The 18,725-nt window shown below is 40.5% G+C and overlaps 3 protein-coding genes across 3 annotated transcripts; 2 read left to right on the top strand and 1 right to left on the bottom strand.

The window, feature by feature from the left end:
- The first annotated feature begins 1,599 nt into the window (after positions 1-1,599).
- Positions 1,600-2,914, top strand: LOC139646021 (trypsin-3-like). The gene is made up of 5 exons (XM_071521917.1): positions 1,600-1,639; positions 1,836-1,998; positions 2,169-2,422; positions 2,515-2,651; positions 2,765-2,914. The coding sequence occupies exons 1-5, from the start codon at positions 1,600-1,602 to the stop codon at positions 2,912-2,914; spliced, it is 744 nt and encodes a 247-aa protein (XP_071378018.1).
- A 2,406-nt stretch (positions 2,915-5,320) lies between these two features.
- LOC139646029 (trypsin-3) lies at positions 5,321-6,983 on the top strand. The gene is made up of 5 exons (XM_071521925.1): positions 5,321-5,371; positions 5,491-5,653; positions 6,238-6,491; positions 6,584-6,720; positions 6,834-6,983. The coding sequence occupies exons 1-5, from the start codon at positions 5,332-5,334 to the stop codon at positions 6,981-6,983; spliced, it is 744 nt and encodes a 247-aa protein (XP_071378026.1). The 5' UTR covers positions 5,321-5,331.
- Positions 6,984-7,485: 502 nt separating this feature from the next.
- Positions 7,486-12,972, bottom strand: LOC139646022 (uncharacterized). Its single transcript, XM_071521918.1, has 2 exons — positions 12,898-12,972; positions 7,486-12,601 (listed from the first exon to the last, which is right to left on the bottom strand). The coding sequence occupies exon 2, from the start codon at positions 12,524-12,526 to the stop codon at positions 8,957-8,959; it is 3,570 nt and encodes a 1,189-aa protein (XP_071378019.1). The 5' UTR covers positions 12,527-12,601; positions 12,898-12,972; the 3' UTR covers positions 7,486-8,956.
- Between the last annotated feature and the right edge of the window lie 5,753 nt (positions 12,973-18,725).

Here is an 18,725-nt window from a genome sequence, read left to right as displayed (position 1 = left end):
AACTGACTGGTGGGCCAATTCTGTTACTGACAGCTTCTGCCCCATTAATGGAAGTTCACCGTATGATTGAACTTACTGCAAAGTATATTACAAGTGCTAAGTACATTATATCAAATAATTATTAACCTGCTTAGGGTACTAGTGGCACACAGACTACAGGCTGATGCTGCATATGAAATATACAGCTATATCATTAAGGGGAAACATAAATAAGTACTTTGATTTTCAACATTATGTATCAAGTTATTCAAGTAATCAAGTTGTGCAAGTTCGTTAAAGATACATTCATCCTGTTCCTGATTAGACCACGGAGTCAAGAGAGACATTTATGGCTAGCTACAGTCATTTAAATCCATTTCTATCATTTTCATTGATATGGATATGTTTATAAAAACACATGTGCCTTATGAAAAAAACTTAAGTGCAAGAAGTTCAAGGTGTACAACTGGAGAGGCTTAAGTGCTGCATCTAAACGGTCAGCTGATTTACAGCAAGTTGCAACATCCAGGTAGGGGATCGCTCCTAGAGCTGAAATGCAAGAACAAAACATAACCTTGTTTACAACATCGTCGCTGTAGAATATTCAAATAGCTATGCTCATATTTGGCAGTGATGTTGACTTCTGTATTCTGTCGCATCGATGCGCATTTTTTTCTGCACCACATCCGCAATGGTTGCGCATTCCGCATACATTAGGTGCTGATCTTGCAATGTAGCTAGCTAACTCGCTACCACAGGACCAAGTTAAGCTGCAACCTCATCTGAAATGCCAGCAAAAAACAACTACACCTGGGTACAAAGGTGAAAATGTTCTATTTCTTACCTCATGATAAGTACACGAGAGGCAAAACAAAACCAAAACACATTTGATGCAGCTGTTAGCTCACCTGCCGATACACAAACCGAAGACAGTCGCTTTCTATTGACGTCACTAAGGGGGTATGTTCAGGACCAAGCAAAGTTAGGAAAATGTAAACATTAGCCAGACTCAGGTCAGGTACAACTACCAGGTGGCATATCATCGATTTATTGCAATAATCTTTAATGGGATCTGAAGGAATAATGGTCGTAGCTTAACACTGTGATCACAGCCCCGTAATAATCACGTTTTTATTACATTAAATTAGTTAGCCTGTATTATGTCTAAAATCACTGGCAGTTATTTCATTTTATACACTTCAGAATGTTATTGCAATACATAGGCCTATTTCAATACAATGAATAACAAATTATTGTAATTTCTCCATAATAATAAATAATGTTCAATCTTTATCTGTTATTTATTTTATTCAGTATTAAATTAAATATTAAATATAATATTAAATTAAGCATTGTAATTGCAAGATTCAAATCTTTAGTGTTGCAGAGAATTAAAATTCAACTGACAGATGACTCTCTCAATGAATGAGTCGTGTGCATCCACGTGTTGCTCTCTTTGACCATGCTGCCGTTTCCCAGGGGAGATAATGTTTAATCAATGTGTACAGTAGGCTACACGGAAAAGTACAAATCCTTGAGAATATCAGATAAAGAGCCATCAGGTTACATATATAAGACCCAGTGCAGCTTGTGTAGGTCTAGTAGTTGCACGACGCAATCATGAAGTACTTCATTCTTCTGACCCTGTTCGCTGTGGCATGTAAGCTCTTGTAGTTTTATGCATGGAGACTAAATTTAGGGGCAAAGCTGATTTTCTTCATTACTTTCTGTATTGAATGTTATAGCAGGATGAAAAGAGTTCTAGATTATGTTACTGCTAACCTCCAAATGAAGTGATGAGTTTTAAACCCATTTCAAAATAGGTACAACTGTAACACCTTATTTTTGTGTTGAAGTTGCTGCCCCCATTGAGGATGAGGACGACAAGATTGTGGGAGGATACGAGTGCAGAAAGAACTCTGTTGCCTACCAGGTCTCTCTGAGCTCTGGCTACCACTTCTGTGGAGGCTCCCTGATCTCCAGCACCTGGGTGGTGTCTGCCGCTCACTGCTACAAGTCGTGAGTAAACATCTACTGGCTCAGAATTAACAAGCTTGCATTTTCTTGAGACTTAACAAACTAAGAAGCAGTCACATTCCAGCCTTACCCTATATCTGGCAATGCTGAATGTAGAAAATAGCTGATAGTTGATTGATCCATCACCACCACCTCTATTTCTCTCTCCGCAGCCGCATCCAGGTCCGTCTCGGTGAGCACAACATCGCTGTCAATGAGGGCACTGAGCAGTTCATCAACTCTGCCAAGGTCATCAAGCACCCCCGCTACAGCAGCCGCAACCTGGACAACGACATCATGCTGATCAAGCTGAGCAAGCCCGCCACCCTGAACAACTACGTCCGCACCGTGTCCCTGCCCTCTAGCTGTGCCAGCTCAGGCACTCGCTGTCTGATCTCCGGATGGGGAAACACCAGCAGCTCTGGCAGTAAGGAAACAGCAACAATCACATTCAGGTAAAAACCTGTTAGAAACTGATGGCAAAATTCATATATACTACATTCTTTCCTTCCCCTCTAGGCAACTACCCTGATCGCCTGAGGTGCCTGGATGCCCCCATCCTGAGCGACAGCAGCTGCAGGAGCTCCTACCCCGGACAGATCACCTCCAACATGTTCTGCGCTGGATTCCTTGAGGGAGGAAAGGACTCTTGCCAGGTAGGAACAAAAGTCATCATCACTGTATTTCAAAGTGGTACCGACCAAACTTCAAAACAGCCCTGCTCTCATCTTGCGTCTCACCCTGTTGTCTCTGCCTCTTCTCCTGTCAGGGTGACTCTGGTGGCCCCGTGGTGTGCAATGGTCAGCTGCAGGGTGTGGTGTCCTGGGGTTACGGCTGTGCCCAGAGGAACAAGCCTGGTGTCTATGCCAAGGTCTGCAACTACAACTCCTGGATCAAGAGCACCATGTCCTCCAACTAAATTAACCTTACTGGAGGGAACATTTGTTCTCTGAAGGGACCCATGACTGTAACAACTGCCACAAGAAAATAAAAAGATTAAAGATTGACATCAGTCTCTGTCTTGTTTTGTTTTTCTGGTGTTGGATAAAGCAGGTATGTAACCAGGAACAGAAAATCATGCTGAGAACAAATACCTAATTAGTGCTTATTCAAGTATTAAGCAGGTACCACAAGTAAATAGTTGTTGTTGTTGTTTTGTTTTTTTCACTTTTTTCTCCTATTTTTCTCCTGTTTTTCTCCTGAATGAAACTTTATCAGTTGAAAATATGTATAAACATACTTTTAGTATCATATTTGATAATTTCCTCATAAAAATGCAAAAAGAAAATGATGCAATATTTTGTGATATATGTGCTAATTTAGTCCTACATTTACGATACTTTGTTCAGTTTTAATCTGGTTTTAATTTGGTTTTATTAGTGTTAATGCAATAGTTTGCCATTTACTGGGTCATTTTTCTAAATATGTTTGTTTTTTTTATCAGTGAAGCTACAACTACTACTAAACAACTACTACTAAAGAAATTTCATTTTCACTGATTTTTGAGATGAAATACTTCATAAAAAAATGACAAAACATAAAGAACAGTTTCTGTAAATTACCAACTCAAATGTTTAAGAAGCAGTGTGGAATATTTGATGAATGTACATTCAGGGAATGCTAAAAGTAGTTTGGCATACAGGGACTACATCATTCAGAGAAAATGACCATCACAGATTTCTTGCTTCATAAATATATGATATTGACAATGTGATACTCATATCAATAAACCTAATTATGCATAACCATTAAATGTTGACTCAGTGGCTTTGGATGATAAATATTCTGTTTATTTCTTGAAATTTTTACAACCAAAATTTTTTTTTCCTGGGATATTTCTTGCTTTAGTTTACTGATGTGACAAGAGAAGATTACAATATGAATACTGTATACAAACATAAGTAAACACAAAGATTCAATTGGAAGTTGATTTTTTCATGCATAAGAAGAAAAATGGTAGCTCTCCTTACTAAGTACTTGACTAACACCATTAAGATGACAGAATTATATGTAACCGAATAAACCTAGATTTCATTAATCCATTCATTTCAAATGAAAATATGTTAAGTTTCAATACATACATCATCACAGTACAAATGAGTACTAAAGAATGACATGACCACAGCAAACAACCCCAAACAATCTTAGTGGCACATAGTCAAGAAAAAACATTTGTAAGAAAAAAGAAGGGAGACCTAACATTGTTCCCCCTGAAGCAAAACATACATTATTAATGTGTGATAGAAAATGTATAAAAGAAATGTATTGTACACTTACAGTATGACTGCATTAAAATAAACAATAAAAAAATGACAATGTGACATCAATCTCTGTTTTGTTTGGTTTTGATTTATTTGTGTACTCAGTGTTTTATGAACCAGGAACACAAAAAGCAGGAAACAATCATTTTTCACTAGAAACAAAAATGAGGAAATGTACCTTTATAGTATAGCCGCATTGATGACAAGTCCCTTTCCACAGTGCAAAGGAACAGGTGGTTTTCATTCCATGGTCTAGGTCAGTGGTTCTCAACGTGCGGTCCGTGGCACCACCAGGGGTCCTTGAGGGGGTTCCAGGGGGTCCCCAGCAAACTGATGAATTGTTAAATTAATTGTTAAGACAATTAGAGAATGTATAAGAATGACTATTTTGATCATAGTTTCACTGACATCTCTCCACCTACATTGCAGATAGTCATGGGATTTTGGACAAAAACATATCTAACAATACAAATATTTTCAGATTTGGGTCTGAGAGACAAAATCTCATTAAATGGGGGTCCGTGGCCATAATGGGGACTAAATTAGGTGTCCTTGATATGGAAAAGGTTGAGAATCACTGATCTAGGTCACCTATGTGGCTATGAATACAAATATGAGGACTGGAGGTGAAATAAATAAAAACTATGGTGAAATGCAGACAATTGATGGACAATGTTGCTTTAAAAGTTATTGGTCTTTCCTCTCAATGCCATCTGTAATAAACTGTGATTTAAACCAATATAGTACCGTTCATTGAGTGATAAACAGACATTTTATGAGGATATTGGCAAAGGCAAAATGTTTTGCTTTGAACTCCTGCAGGATTGTCAAACAGAAACAAAATTATAGTCATATTTTTCATAAACCCAGTACACTGGGGTGGTGGTGGGAAGAAAAGACACATCATCATTATGTTGGCTCTCGTCTACCAGATGTGTTTTCACGCATGTGTTACTGTTTGAAAGGTGAAAATGGAAATATGTGTCCTTGGCCAATCAGATAACGAAGGGACAGAGGGGTTTAAAGGGGACGACAGAATAGTGGTTCTGGCACCGAGGCAAAGACCGGCACAATCATGAAGGCTTTCATTCTTCTGGCTCTGTTCGCAGTGGCATGTGAGTATGAAAACTAAAGAAGTGTTGTATCACTGACAAGATGTCTAAGATGGAGCACTTTTTTTGATTATTACTATCCTGTAAAAGCCAAATATTGGTTTATTCTCTCTCTCCATCAGTTGCTGCCCCCATTGAGGATGAGGACGACAAGATTGTGGGAGGATATGAGTGCAGAAAGAACTCTGTTGCCTACCAGGTCTCTCTGAGCTCTGGCTACCACTTCTGTGGAGGCTCCCTGATCTCCAGCACCTGGGTGGTGTCTGCCGCTCACTGCTACAAGTCGTAAGTGCATAGGTTCTATTTTAGATTCAACTGACTTTACTGTTATACCACAAGGCTGCCACAAACCAGCTAATTTCCAAAAAATGACAATTTTTGAAGTAGAAAGATGCATTAGCAGTGTTGGGGAGGCTACTTTGAAAGCATAGGTTAGTAGCTACTTCACACTGGAGGAAATTGAACTAGCAAAGTTACTCACAAGAGAAGTACAGTTTTGTTAACATAAGTTACTTAGAAATAGTAGTTAACCTACTTTAGTAAAAAAGGGGGAAAAAAATGCAATTCCCTTTCTTTTATATTCAAAATACTTTGTAGTTGCAGTCATTCACTAGACCTCAAAATGACACAAAAGGAATATAGGCTACTACTGAAAACACCATTCATATTAGAATTTAGTTGAACTACCACCAAGTTAGGCCAACTACAAAATGTAATTAAACTACTAGTGCAATTATATGTAGTGAAGCGAATCCCCAACACTGGACATTAAGGCTACATTCATATGAAACCTCTTTTGGTGGTTCAGTCTGGGATTACTGTTTTTGGTTTTAACAAATGCGTGATTTACCTCATGCCTCTCTCCGCAGCCGCATCCAGGTGCGTCTCGGTGAGCACAACATCGCTGTCAATGAGGGCACTGAGCAGTTCATCAACTCTGCCAAGGTCATCAAGCACCCCCGCTACAGCAGCCGCAACCTGGACAACGACATCATGCTGATCAAGCTGAGCAAGCCCGCCACCCTGAACAACTACGTCCGCACCGTGTCCCTGCCCTCTAGCTGTGCCAGCTCAGGCACTCGCTGTCTGATCTCCGGATGGGGAAACACCAGCAGCTCTGGCAGTAAGGAAACAGCAACAATCACATTCAGGTAAAAACCTGTTAGAAACTGATGGCAAAATTCATATATACTACATTCTTTCCTTCCCCTCTAGGCAACTACCCTGATCGCCTGAGGTGCCTGGATGCCCCCATCCTGAGCGACAGCAGCTGCAGGAGCTCCTACCCCGGACAGATCACCTCCAACATGTTCTGCGCTGGATTCCTTGAGGGAGGAAAGGACTCTTGCCAGGTAGGAACAAAAGTCATCATCACTGTATTTCAAAGTGGTACCGACCAAACTTCAAAACAGCCCTGCTCTCATCTTGCGTCTCACCCTGTTGTCTCTGCCTCTTCTCCTGTCAGGGTGACTCTGGTGGCCCCGTGGTGTGCAATGGTCAGCTGCAGGGTGTGGTGTCCTGGGGTTACGGCTGTGCCCAGAGGAACAAGCCTGGTGTCTATGCCAAGGTCTGCAACTACAACTCCTGGATCAAGAGCACCATGTCCTCCAACTAAATTAACCTTACTGGAGGGAACATTTGTTCTAAGCCTGGAAAGTAGATACCTGTTGGCAAGAAAATAAAAACATCTTTCAAAGCCAATTAATGTTTGACTGCTTCTCAGAACACTACACATTGTATTTAAATTCAACACTTTGGACCGTTGAAATATGCTGTAGCAGGTCCTTAACTGACTATGAAGAAGTTTAAGTTGTTTTTTTCCCCATCAACATATGGTAAAATGCTCCGACTAGGGGCTTCTTGGCATCTACTAGGGTAGTAATGTATACAGGATGCAGTAGTGCCTACTGATATTTAAGTTTCCTTAAGCTTCAAGCTTTCATGTTACCAAAAACATTTCTGGATTGCAGTAGTGACATCTCATGGATATCATAGAGCAAAGGCTTTAATGAATTTAACCATTCAATATATAGACTATTCAAGATATATATCTAGCAATCTATGCACAAATTGTGACATAAAAATAATAGCAATCACATGAATAGAAAAGTGACCTTTATTGTTGTCAAAGACAAACCAATTGAGCATAAAAATATATACAACAGGGTGTCCACCAGAGAAACATCTTTTCAAATGATGTGATTTGATTGTTTTTTTCATTAAGTTATTAAACCAAGCCTGAAACCAAAACAGGAAAATGTATCTATTTAAAAGCAGTCAACAATTATGGATCTTCTTCAAATCTCCTGTCTAACTATGGAATGTGGAATGTGTTCGCCAATGTAATTTCTGTAAAATTCAGCATCATTTGATTTCAACCATCACATGTCAATATTACAAGTCCACAGCAGAACAAATCCATTTCAGGGCTTCTTGACAAAAATATACATGCCAGAAGTCAACACAGTTTGATATAAATATGAATTTTAAAAGTATAAAAAGCTGAAAAAACATGTCTCTGTTGTTGACCACAACACAAAACAAATTAAAGTTTAATTTGAGTGTAGCTTTTTGGACAATACAGCACTTCCTCTGAAACAATTTGAGTATTTGTATGACTTGCATAAGTGAAGAATAGACCTACATTGTTTTGATAAAATGCACACTAACTTTTATATTAAATTCACCTTCGTTATACAGTGAATGGATGTATAAAGTAGCAAGGTGACAATGTTTGAAGCCTGTGTAAAAATATACATCTACTACTTACATTGTTCATACTTTTTAGGGAGAAAAATGCTGTTATAAAATAAAGATTCCCACAAAATGTAAGGTAACAACAAAGGCTGAATGAATAGTCAAAATGTTTCAGTGGTCATTTCTTAACATGGTTTCTACAACTTTCTGCTAATCAAACGTTACCTTTCCCATGATTAATCACTGAAATATAACAATTTCTTAACAAGTATTAGTCAGCATCTATGTTCAAATGATTAATTTTGTTGTTGAATAGCTACTTTAAATGTCTGTCTGGCTAGCCAAAAAACATACTGAATGTACAAAATATGAGGGACATCATTCTGATATTGAGCTGCACAATCCACATCTTGTCTCAAAATTTAAAAATCCTTCTCCAACTCGTATGCTTCTCTTTATCTACATCCTCCTTTGTGACTGGTATGGATTTAATAAAGGGAAATCAATAACGGATAATGTCTTTGCCTGGATTCACCTCATCAGTGTCCCCAATATTTTGTAAATTCTGTGTGTATCATTAATTAGTAAATCTGTTATTTGGGTGATTATTGTCTTAGGTAGCCTAATTAGACCAAATTAAAAATACTTGACAAATACATATTTAACTGGTTGAATAAATGATTCTGAACAAATCTGAAGGACATTTCCAAATCTTTTGAAATACATTTCAGTTTCCTTAACTCTTCCAGGCGTAGAAAAAAAACAAAAAAACAATTTTCACACTCCATGATTTTCCTATTTTCCATGACAATGGGAACCCTGTAATAAGAACACAGTGAGGAAAAAAGTCCGATCTACATATGGTAGGAGCAGACGCTCTCATTTAGTTCATTACAACTGTCCTCTAGCGTGCTGCAAATAGTGCTGATAAAGGTCTGAAATTATGGAATAAGTGTTACCGCACACAGCGCACTTTATGCCCTCAGAAGACCCTTCACACTCATTTGATTTGACAGCATCTTGGGTCACATTCCTTTTCACAGCTTTTAAAGTTGCAATCTGTTTTCCAATTACATTTTCTCCTATTCTGTCATGACTGGTTTCTTTATCTTGGTACAAATGTGTGCTCCTGGGCCGCTGGACAGTTTTACATGAGTCAGGACTCTGATGTTGGGCAAAGGGAACCACCTGTATCAGTGGTGGCTCTGGAGGAACTGGGTCTGGATATTTCAATAAGGGGCCCTCCTGGAGGTTGTCCATTTGGAGAGATGAAGAAGGGCAGAAGTCGTTTTGCTGAGGTTCAGGATGGTACATGGTTATATGGTTGTTCGTGGGAGGGCTGAACATTCTCCTGTTCGAGTGTGGACTATGATCATCTAGTGATAAATCGTAATCAGTGTCTCTGTGTACATCTTGTATTGAGGAATGGCAAAGCTGGTGATTAAACAGCAAATCTAGTGTCTTAAAGCTGGTGCTGCACTGCTCACATTGATAAGGCAGGGACACTTTCTTGGGCTTTCCCTGAATCCACTGGAACTCTGGGTGCTCAGTCATGTGCCTCTTGTAGGGCTCCACAAAGCGAAAACCTTGACCACATTGAGGACAAGTGAAACGGCCGCGTCTCTGTCTATGGATTCTCTGGTGATGCCACAGTTTTTTCCAGTTTTCAAGGGTCTTGCCACAACAGCCACAGGTGTAACTTTGACCACGGGCATGAGTGAGCATGTGGGCTCGGAGTCGTCCCATGTGTCTGAATAGCCGTCCACAGCTTGGGCATAAATATTTCCTAGGGTCGGATCTGTTATCTAACTTGTTTAACTTTGACACAAAGTGTGAGAGATTCTGAGATGGTATAATGGTTGACTGGAAAGGTTTCTTTGAGTTAGTAATGCGTTTCTTGCGGTGGGTCTGTGAAGATTGAAAAGACATGTGACTGCTCTTTGTAGGTGTTTCACAATTCATGGCTGTGACAGGGGGAAATGAATTGTGTCCTGATGAACCTCTGTGCGTATTTTGTGGCATTGAGTACTGTATTGCTGCAACTGTGTCTTCATCCTTGATCACAGAAGTGGCATCATCACTTTCTCCTCTGGCTCGGTGGCAGTGACTGCGATGTGCATTGAATTCTGATATCACACCAAAAAGCTTGTCACACAATAAACAGCGGTAAAGCTTTGCACCAGTGTGGGCTTTCATGTGGCTGTTGAATTCTTGCAGCTGGAAAAAAGTATTCTTGCAGATGTGGCATGTATAAGATAGTGAGGGCTTAACTCGTCTCTTAGTTTGAATATCTTCATTGTCCTTAAAAAATCTGCACGAATGGTTTTTTGCATTACTATAATGAGTGAATGATTTTCCACAGAGTGTGCAGTTATAACGCTTCACAGACCAGTGGGTCAACTCATGAACACGAAGGAAATAGGCCTGACCAAAGGCTTTCCCACATATATCACATTTGTATGGCTTCTCCCCAGTGTGTACGCGCACGTGCCTTATAAGCGCAGACCGAAAGGGGAATGTTTTCCCACAATATTGGCACACTTGTTTACCACCATCTCTCTTTACTGTATGAAGAGCTTCATTGTTGTCATGGTCGTCACCTCTGCTATGTTTTTCAGACGCAGCCTTCTCAGAGCCTTGGTTCAGCTCATGCGAGTGCATCTTCATATGAGCAGAATACTCGGCGCAAGAGAATTTGATCTTGCAATGTGGACATTTTTGATATGCGTTGCTCTTTTTATGTGTCTTGAGATGAAGATTTAAGTTAGAATTTTTTGTAAAACCTTTGCCACATTCAGGGCATTTGAAGGGTCTTTCTCCTGTATGAATGCGTTGATGGATTATGTATTGAGACAAAAATTTAAATGTACGACCACAGTCCTTACATTTCAACAGAGTTTTTCCCCTTCGTTTAGTGGAGCTACCATTTGAGTTACCCTCCTTATCAGAGTCACCACAGTCTGTTCTGTTTTGAGCTTCAGTGTTGCCTTCCTGGTTTGCCACTGCACGATGCTCTCTCTGTAACAACACATTTCTTCTTCTTCTTCTCTTGCGTCTCCTGTACCCAAAAGTGTTTCGCTGACTGTTTGGACACTCAGACTTTACTGTAGTATTGGCATTATATTGTAAAGATGTATGACTATTCGAATCTGAGATGGAATTAAACTGATCTAGCTCTATTTCTATATCCTCAGCCTTAACATTAGAGGGGATCCCAACAGGTTTAGGTGGTAGTCCATGTCTACGAGAGGTTCTGACATCAAAGCTACCGGGCTCTGTATTCGGTGGAGAGTCAATGCTGCCCTGTGACTTGAATTCCTCACTGCCATTTATGTTCATTGAATGCTCCTTTTTGGGCTCAATACTTCCTCTAGGGCTTACCAAGTTTAAACTGTGCTGACTTTGTGAAGGAATAACTTGGGAAGTAGGCCCGACTGCCACCTTAGAACGTAATCTCCTTCGTGGCAATGCTCCCTCCATCAATTTTGTACTCTGCTGTGGTCCTACTCCAGACTGCGGGCAAAGGTGTCTGTCCTTTTCATCAACATCGGCCTCCTGTCTGTCAGTGTTCAGTTTGGCCTGCTTATCTGTCTCTACTCTCTCTCCACAGCCTGTGTCACCGCTCAGCATTGATGAGGCCTCCTGGCTAACAGCAATTCTGGACAGTTTAGCTGGAATCTGCCGATCAGCTAACTTTGGCCTACCTCTTTTAATACCTTGACAGTTGGATTTATTCTGGCTTGGCACATGCAGTGTGGGAGTCAACTGATTCTGCTTTAGGTCTACCTTGACATCAGAACATATCTTTCCATCTGGGGTCAAGGGGTGCTGGTCCCCTCTACTCCTCAGTCTCCTTGCAGGTCCACTGTCTTTATCAGCATGAGCATCAATGGCACCAGCGACAGCAATTTTCTCTTTAGAAACTGTCATTGCTGTTTTTCTCGGTCTTCCTCTTTTTCTTTTTGGCAGCACAGGGATACCATCTTCTGGTTTACAATCAGAGACAGAGTGAGGATCAGTCATCTCATTGTGAGGTGGATCACTGATTAAGGGACCGTCTACACTGTCAGGTACATCGTCATTGTTGTGGTTTGCCAAGCATTCTGGCAAAGGAGCCATGGTAGCTGTACAAGGTACTGGATCACTGCACTCCTTCTGCTCAACTGCATCCGGACCTGTAGGATCTTGGTCATTGTTAGCCTCAATCAGCAGCTTTTTTCTCTTAGGAGGGCGCCCACGTTTTCTACGGACCTCCACAGATTGCCCAGGAATGTCTGTTGTAGAAGTCCATAGAGGTGTAGTTTCAGACTTTCCTTCCATTGTTACCTGTGACATTATCTGCTTATTCTGTTGCCAATTAGCTTCACCTACTGTTTCAGAATTAGCAAGGTCATCAGATTGCAGATGCCCCGATGATGAGTGTGATTCAGATGTGGGTTGATTCAATTCAGTGTCTTCCATTCCTTGACCCTCTCCACATCTAGGGCTGTGGTCATGACTGCTGTCTTCCTCTCTGCATATCTTTTCTTCAGCTATCTGTGAAAGGGAAAAATCCTATTGTCACTGAATAATGCAATGAATAATAAACTATTTTCCTAAAAACTGTAAACAAAACAACCATAAAAACATGGCAACAACAATCAATAATAAAACAAACATGCAAAAACAATAAAAAAGCCCAAAGCTATTTGTCAGTGTCATGGTTTGCTTGTTAACGCCATTATAATTTGTTTTATGCTATCCATGGCTAGATCTGCAAGCTCTGAATGTGGTTATGGCTTAGTATAGTATGCAACATAACTTTTGGGGTGATTGTTTTTCTAGCTAGCTACCTGTTTGCAGTCCGTAGAGGCATGAAAGGGAATGTGAGGATGGCATGTCACAGAAGTTAATTCAGAGACTGAATTTTGGTCACTGCTTCCTCTGCTGAAGGACATTTTACTCCCCATGTCAAGAGTCTGTGGATTAAACAGTGACAAGGAGGATGCAACTCATGAAAACCACTGATTTGTGTTCCTAAAGCAAAATATACTGTATCTGGTCACAACACCTATTACAGTCACACTGGCTTACAGTGTAATTACGCTTGACGCTTGAAAATCACAAATGAGAATTTGTCCAGCAGACGAACAACTTCTAGAGTTGATGAATACAGCACATGCTTTGCCCATTTGTTCTATTAATTTACAAGTGGCTGGCTGTATCAGCACTGTTAAATGGTAACCAAGACAGCCCACTACCTCCTTCACAGAACTAATTGGGTTGCCTGATTCGACATTAGGATGCTGAACGTCTTTGTGATTCAAGCAAAGTTGTGCAGTGAGTCATGATGTAATTTGGGACAAATTAAGTGAGAACCCTGTTATCACAATGTCATAGTCAGTTACTTTCCTAATATGTGGAGTTATCCGAGCTGGGCATGCATCATTTTGTCAGGCTTTAGGCTGAATAGAGTAAATGTAGCATGGTTGTTGCAGGCCACCAAAAGAACCAGAATACACATCTGAAGTTTCCCTCATTAAATACCTATCCAAAGAGGTGTGACAGAGCTTCAGTCATTTTTCTCCAGGGAAATGGTTGATTTTGGCAGTCTTTGTCACTTTCATGGCTCTAACAGCCTACATAAAAGTTAACATGAACAAATATTAGGATACAATGCTCCTAAATCTGGAGGATATATTTGACTAAACTTGCCTTGTAGATCAGTTTTGTAACAGCTAAGGTAGACAAACTACACTCGTTTGTTTAAAAAGTGTTCCCCAATTTCGGACCGCCTTTTCACCCATCTCCCCTGCAGGCATGCTTCATCTGGTGAGATCCTTTTGATACACAGGAGCCAAGGGCTTTTGTGGATGGGAATGGCAATGCTCACCTAGTAACCACCCAGACACAACTGTGCCTATTTGGTAATTTCATATGCCCTTTTAACAACCAGTCACAATAGGACCGCCCCGGCAACTTAAATATAAACATTTAGCAATACATCATACCAAGACCCTAACTGACAATGCATGCAGGCGTGTGGTGTGTTGTAGCAGGCCAGATTGCTAGCTCCGATATGTTGCGTTGCAGGCCACACAGACATAGCTCAATGCAATGCCAGGTCGTATGACTTGCAGTATATATCACAGTTGAATTGGTAATTCGTCAACATCACTCACCGAAAGAGATGCCAACTGGTAAACACAAATTGCTTGCCTGCGTGGGAGAGTGGTCTTTGCGTAGCCATACACTGACCGCTACTGAACCAGCTAGCACTGGCTAGCTAAAAGCTAACACATGCTCTGTCGCTGCGCATTTGTTTGGCACTTTTTTTTTTTTTTTTTACAAACGTGCATTAATCTATGATCTTAACTGGCATAGCGATCGTGGCTTTTTCTAGCAGTGGTGGGCCCCTCGATATCTCAATGCACAAAGCAAACCGAAAAAGCGTCAATCACGTCGCGCGCACATCTTGCTGACTTCAAGTGCCGTCGGAAATGTAGTAATTAGCAGCAGAAAGCGCATGAACACAACAAATTGGTAAATACGACTGGGAAGTTTGGAAGTCCCTATGATATTGGAGTTGGCGAGATGTGACGTTTACGGGATATTAAGCACGTGGGAGCCGTGTCAACAACTGATGGTTAAACTGATGTACACACCAAACCTTTGCCAAAACTGAAACATCAATCAAATGCCTGACACACATTTCTCTCTTCATTGTGCTGCTGCAGCACAAGAGTGGCTCAGTGCTACTTTTCTAAAATGAAACGCCGGCCACCAAAACAAAATATGTTACAGCGTCTATTTCGACCATAAGCACTTCAACAAGTCGTATTCACAACCTCGGAATAACGAGCATACGAGAAGCACTTGAAGGCAGCATCTATGGATTCCCATTCTTGTCCTACCTCATCATTAATGGACACAACATAGCGCCTTTCTTGTTTGCTTTGAGTTTGCCCCATGGTTTGCCCCCTCTGCTGGAGATCCCCAGACAGAAAATGGATAATTCATCAAAATAGGGTATCAACAGTAGCATAAATCACAGAAAAAAGACTACTTTTGAGAGATTGAACATTTCTTAAAAATTTACATGGATTAAAATACTATAAACCTGTGAAAACTTTAAAGACATGTAAAACCTTGGGCGTCTTCAAGTCTTGACTGTATATTCGTTATAATACCACTGTACGCAATGTCTCCATGTAATGTGTTTCATGTGTTACATACTGTATATGTTTCTATATAATAAAAAAAAGATGAGGAATGAGGCAACAATGCAAAAAACATGCAAAGAAGCAGTACAAAAATATAAAGACACAATAAAACGTAACGAAACAATTAATTGATATATTGACATGTCTCCCTCATATATAAAAATATGCAACAGGATCTATATAATAGATATAAATATACAGAGGGGTGTTTAAAAAATGCAACTCTGTAAACTAACCAAATCATCTAGTCATATTTCAGAGGTTTCCAGATTATTGGGTATACATACGCGTTGTAATTTGTAAAATTTATATTTTCATATCCCTACCCTCAACTGAAAATACACTACATTCCACAAGATGTCAAATACATTTGTGTAGAACAACACAATGGTATTGTTCCTTAAAATAATGAAACCCCCAATTGATATCTTATAATCTGACTTTTGCCTATGCACAAAGGTGCTATCTGATGTGAACTCAATTTTCTTAATGTAGGATAATATGGTAAATCTGCTGCATTATCACACACACAGCAAGTTTCAAAATATAGTTTAATTTGACATATATTGTATTCTTAAAGTCTGACAAAGCTGGTAAGAACACACAAGGCATTGCGGTCAAATCTCACAGCCTCACACCACAGTCTGGACATACTACAAAAAGCATATTTGAAAAAAACAAAAAAACACCTATCATACCATATGTGGCTATCCAAACCCAATGTGAGTAAACCATGCACATACATTTGATACTGAACATTACTAATTTACGTCTACTGCTGTAACTAGGGTAGGGACACCAAATTTTGACATTTGAGGAATGAATACTGGACGACTGTTCACTGCACCAAAAAAAGCAAACCACCGTCACAATTAAAATGAACAGTTTGATGTCACTACCCGTCCTACTGTGTAAATCACTGGAAAATCTGTTAAAATATCTCAGAGGAAGCTGGGAAGCATTGTGTTCGTGTTGCAAAGTGGGATGAACCTAAACAACTAGATTCTGTTAAACCAGGAGACCGCCATCTTTACTGTATGCACTTGGTCCATTGCCCAGAAGTCAATAAAACGTGAATTGCAAACTACCTTTTTAGTTCTGTCATGTCTTAATAACAGGGAGGGATGAGGTTAGCTGGTAGATCATCTGAGCAGGTTTGGCTGGGGAGCTTTCAACTATGTAACAGTCATCTTCCAAATCCATTTCTATGTTCCCATTTACAGGACAAGCCCCGAGCCCTCTGTCCAGCCCAACTGCCACGTCTCGGTTTGTCTTTACATTATCAGAAGCTGGCACCCCGAGTTTTTTCTCACCATTTATCTGAGAAGGATATGGGCTGATCACTTTCCTGTGTCTGTTAAACTGTTTGCCAGATAGTGCCTGTTGTTCCACAAATTCTTGTGCTCTGATACACTTGTGCCTCTGAAGCAGCTGAACAGTTTCAAAAGGTATGTGACAGACTCGACATATGAACCCATTTGTTGCAGAGGTTGCTTGTGTAGGTCTCTTCCACACTTTTGGCTCCAAGTGTGTGGGTGTCTTCAACTGCAACTCCTTAGAGGGAGTGACGTGAAGCCGTTGACTCTTTTGATCAGACGTGTAGGGAATGTGACTCCTAGTTCTATCAGCTTGATTTGGCTTCGTGCAACTCATCGGTCTAGCAGTGATGAGTCTGACTTTGAGGGAAGAGATAGGTGAGTTACAATGATGGTAGCGAGGCACTGTCTTCTTGCTGGAGAGGAGCAGCCCACATCCGAGGCAGCCAAAAACCTTATCCACAGCATGAGTATTGTGGTGAATGGTGAGGGATCTCCTTGTTATAAAGCACAGCCCACATTTACCACAATTATATGGCTTTTTCTTGTCAAAATGACGCACCGTTTTCACCAACACCACTGGCTGATAAACTGTCCAAAGATCCACTGTGGGTGCACCTGAATCTGCAAAATTATTAGTAATGTCTATTGCTGGAGGTTTAGGATTTGGAAGCAAAGATGCTTGTGACAAAGGGGGGAGCACAGGCACTTGTGAAATTTGAGCAGACCGCATGGGGACTTGTGGCATAAGAGCTGATTTAATGGGTACTTGTGACTTCGACTCCATTGTCAAAGAAGGTGCTGCCAGAGTTTTCGAGCTAGGCACAGTCCAGAGACCCTGCTCAGCTGACTCGAGCCTTTTGAGCTGCTCCTCCTGCTCTCTGTGCTTCTCAAATCTGCGCTTCCTTATAGTTTGATGATCAAGCACTTGGTGCCCTGGTTCATGTGTACTGCTGTGTTCCAGCATGTCTGCATATAAAGAAAACTCAGTTCCACAAGAGCAGATGTAACTTGCAGCAGGACAGGAGTGTTCCTCTAACCACATTCTGTTTGGAAACATCTGCTCACAGCTAAAGCAAAACTGGCGGTGTTTCATCGAGCCTGGTCCTGTGCTTCTGCTCCCAGCCAGGAGATGTTGCAATTTTCGTCTTCCTCTTTGCATGATTAAAGTTGTGCCACTTGCTGATGTAGGGTCCTTTGGAGTCCCTTTTCTATGGATGGAGAACAGTTTTAGTAGTTGTACAATCATAAATGAACAGATATGATGCATTTATAATAGCTGGTGGTGACTGATGCTAGCTGGCACTGCACTTGCCCAGAATAGCCAGTTACTGCTCATGGTAAATGTAACTGTTAACGGATGCTAACTAAGTTAACGAGAGTCGATTATCAAATTTTCTGGTTGAATGACGCTAATGCTTTTTGCGAATCAATTTCGTGAAACACACGCTTAGGTTCCTAAAACAATTAGTCTCTGAACAGAAGCCAAAACTTCTAACACGAGCTTAGCAAAGATTCTGAAACAAGTTGACAACAAGCTAATTACACTGACTACTCCATTGCCTACAGTTATAGGAACGTAACTACTACATTACACGGTATTACTATAATATAGGCGTTTGTTGTAGTACCAACGCGCGCGACAATGTTTTGTTGCTACTTGCCTAGCGCTAGCCTTAGCCACACCAGCACATGGATAATCATGTTGGCTTACCTGTAAAATGTAAATCAAAGCGCCACAGTCCTACTCCTTCACTATATCTTTGCAACAAACAGAAAGCAACAAATGTCGTTTCATGAGTCATTTACGATAATGGCAGCAATTTGCCGGTGTTTAGCGGGAGTAGGTAGCTAACAGTACGCTACCAAGACCAAGAGACAGCTTGCTCTTCTTCTACTCATGGCGCGCTTGCATTGCAACAGTCCAGTCAGCCACCTTCCGGGTTCTACTGACATCTAATGGACTGGAGTTACTACTGATTCGCCTAGTGATTTGATGTACAATAATTATGAAGTCAAAGTGGGTGAATTTTGATCTGCAAAACACGATGAAAAAGAATATTTTCAGAATAGTATTAATTTATCTTTTCTTTTCTTGAATATACCATTATTTCATGTAATAGATAAAATATATTATATTAT

This window comes from Centroberyx affinis, unplaced genomic scaffold, assembly GCF_046629955.1.
Source record: "Centroberyx affinis isolate AG114_WGS23_722 - 3 ecotype Tasmania unplaced genomic scaffold, CSIRO-AGI_Caff_v1 ptg000942l_1, whole genome shotgun sequence".
NCBI classification, from domain to species: domain Eukaryota; kingdom Metazoa; phylum Chordata; class Actinopteri; order Beryciformes; family Berycidae; genus Centroberyx; species Centroberyx affinis.
The sequence above is the reverse complement of the archived record's forward strand: the minus strand, read 5'-3'. Positions and strand labels throughout refer to the sequence as shown.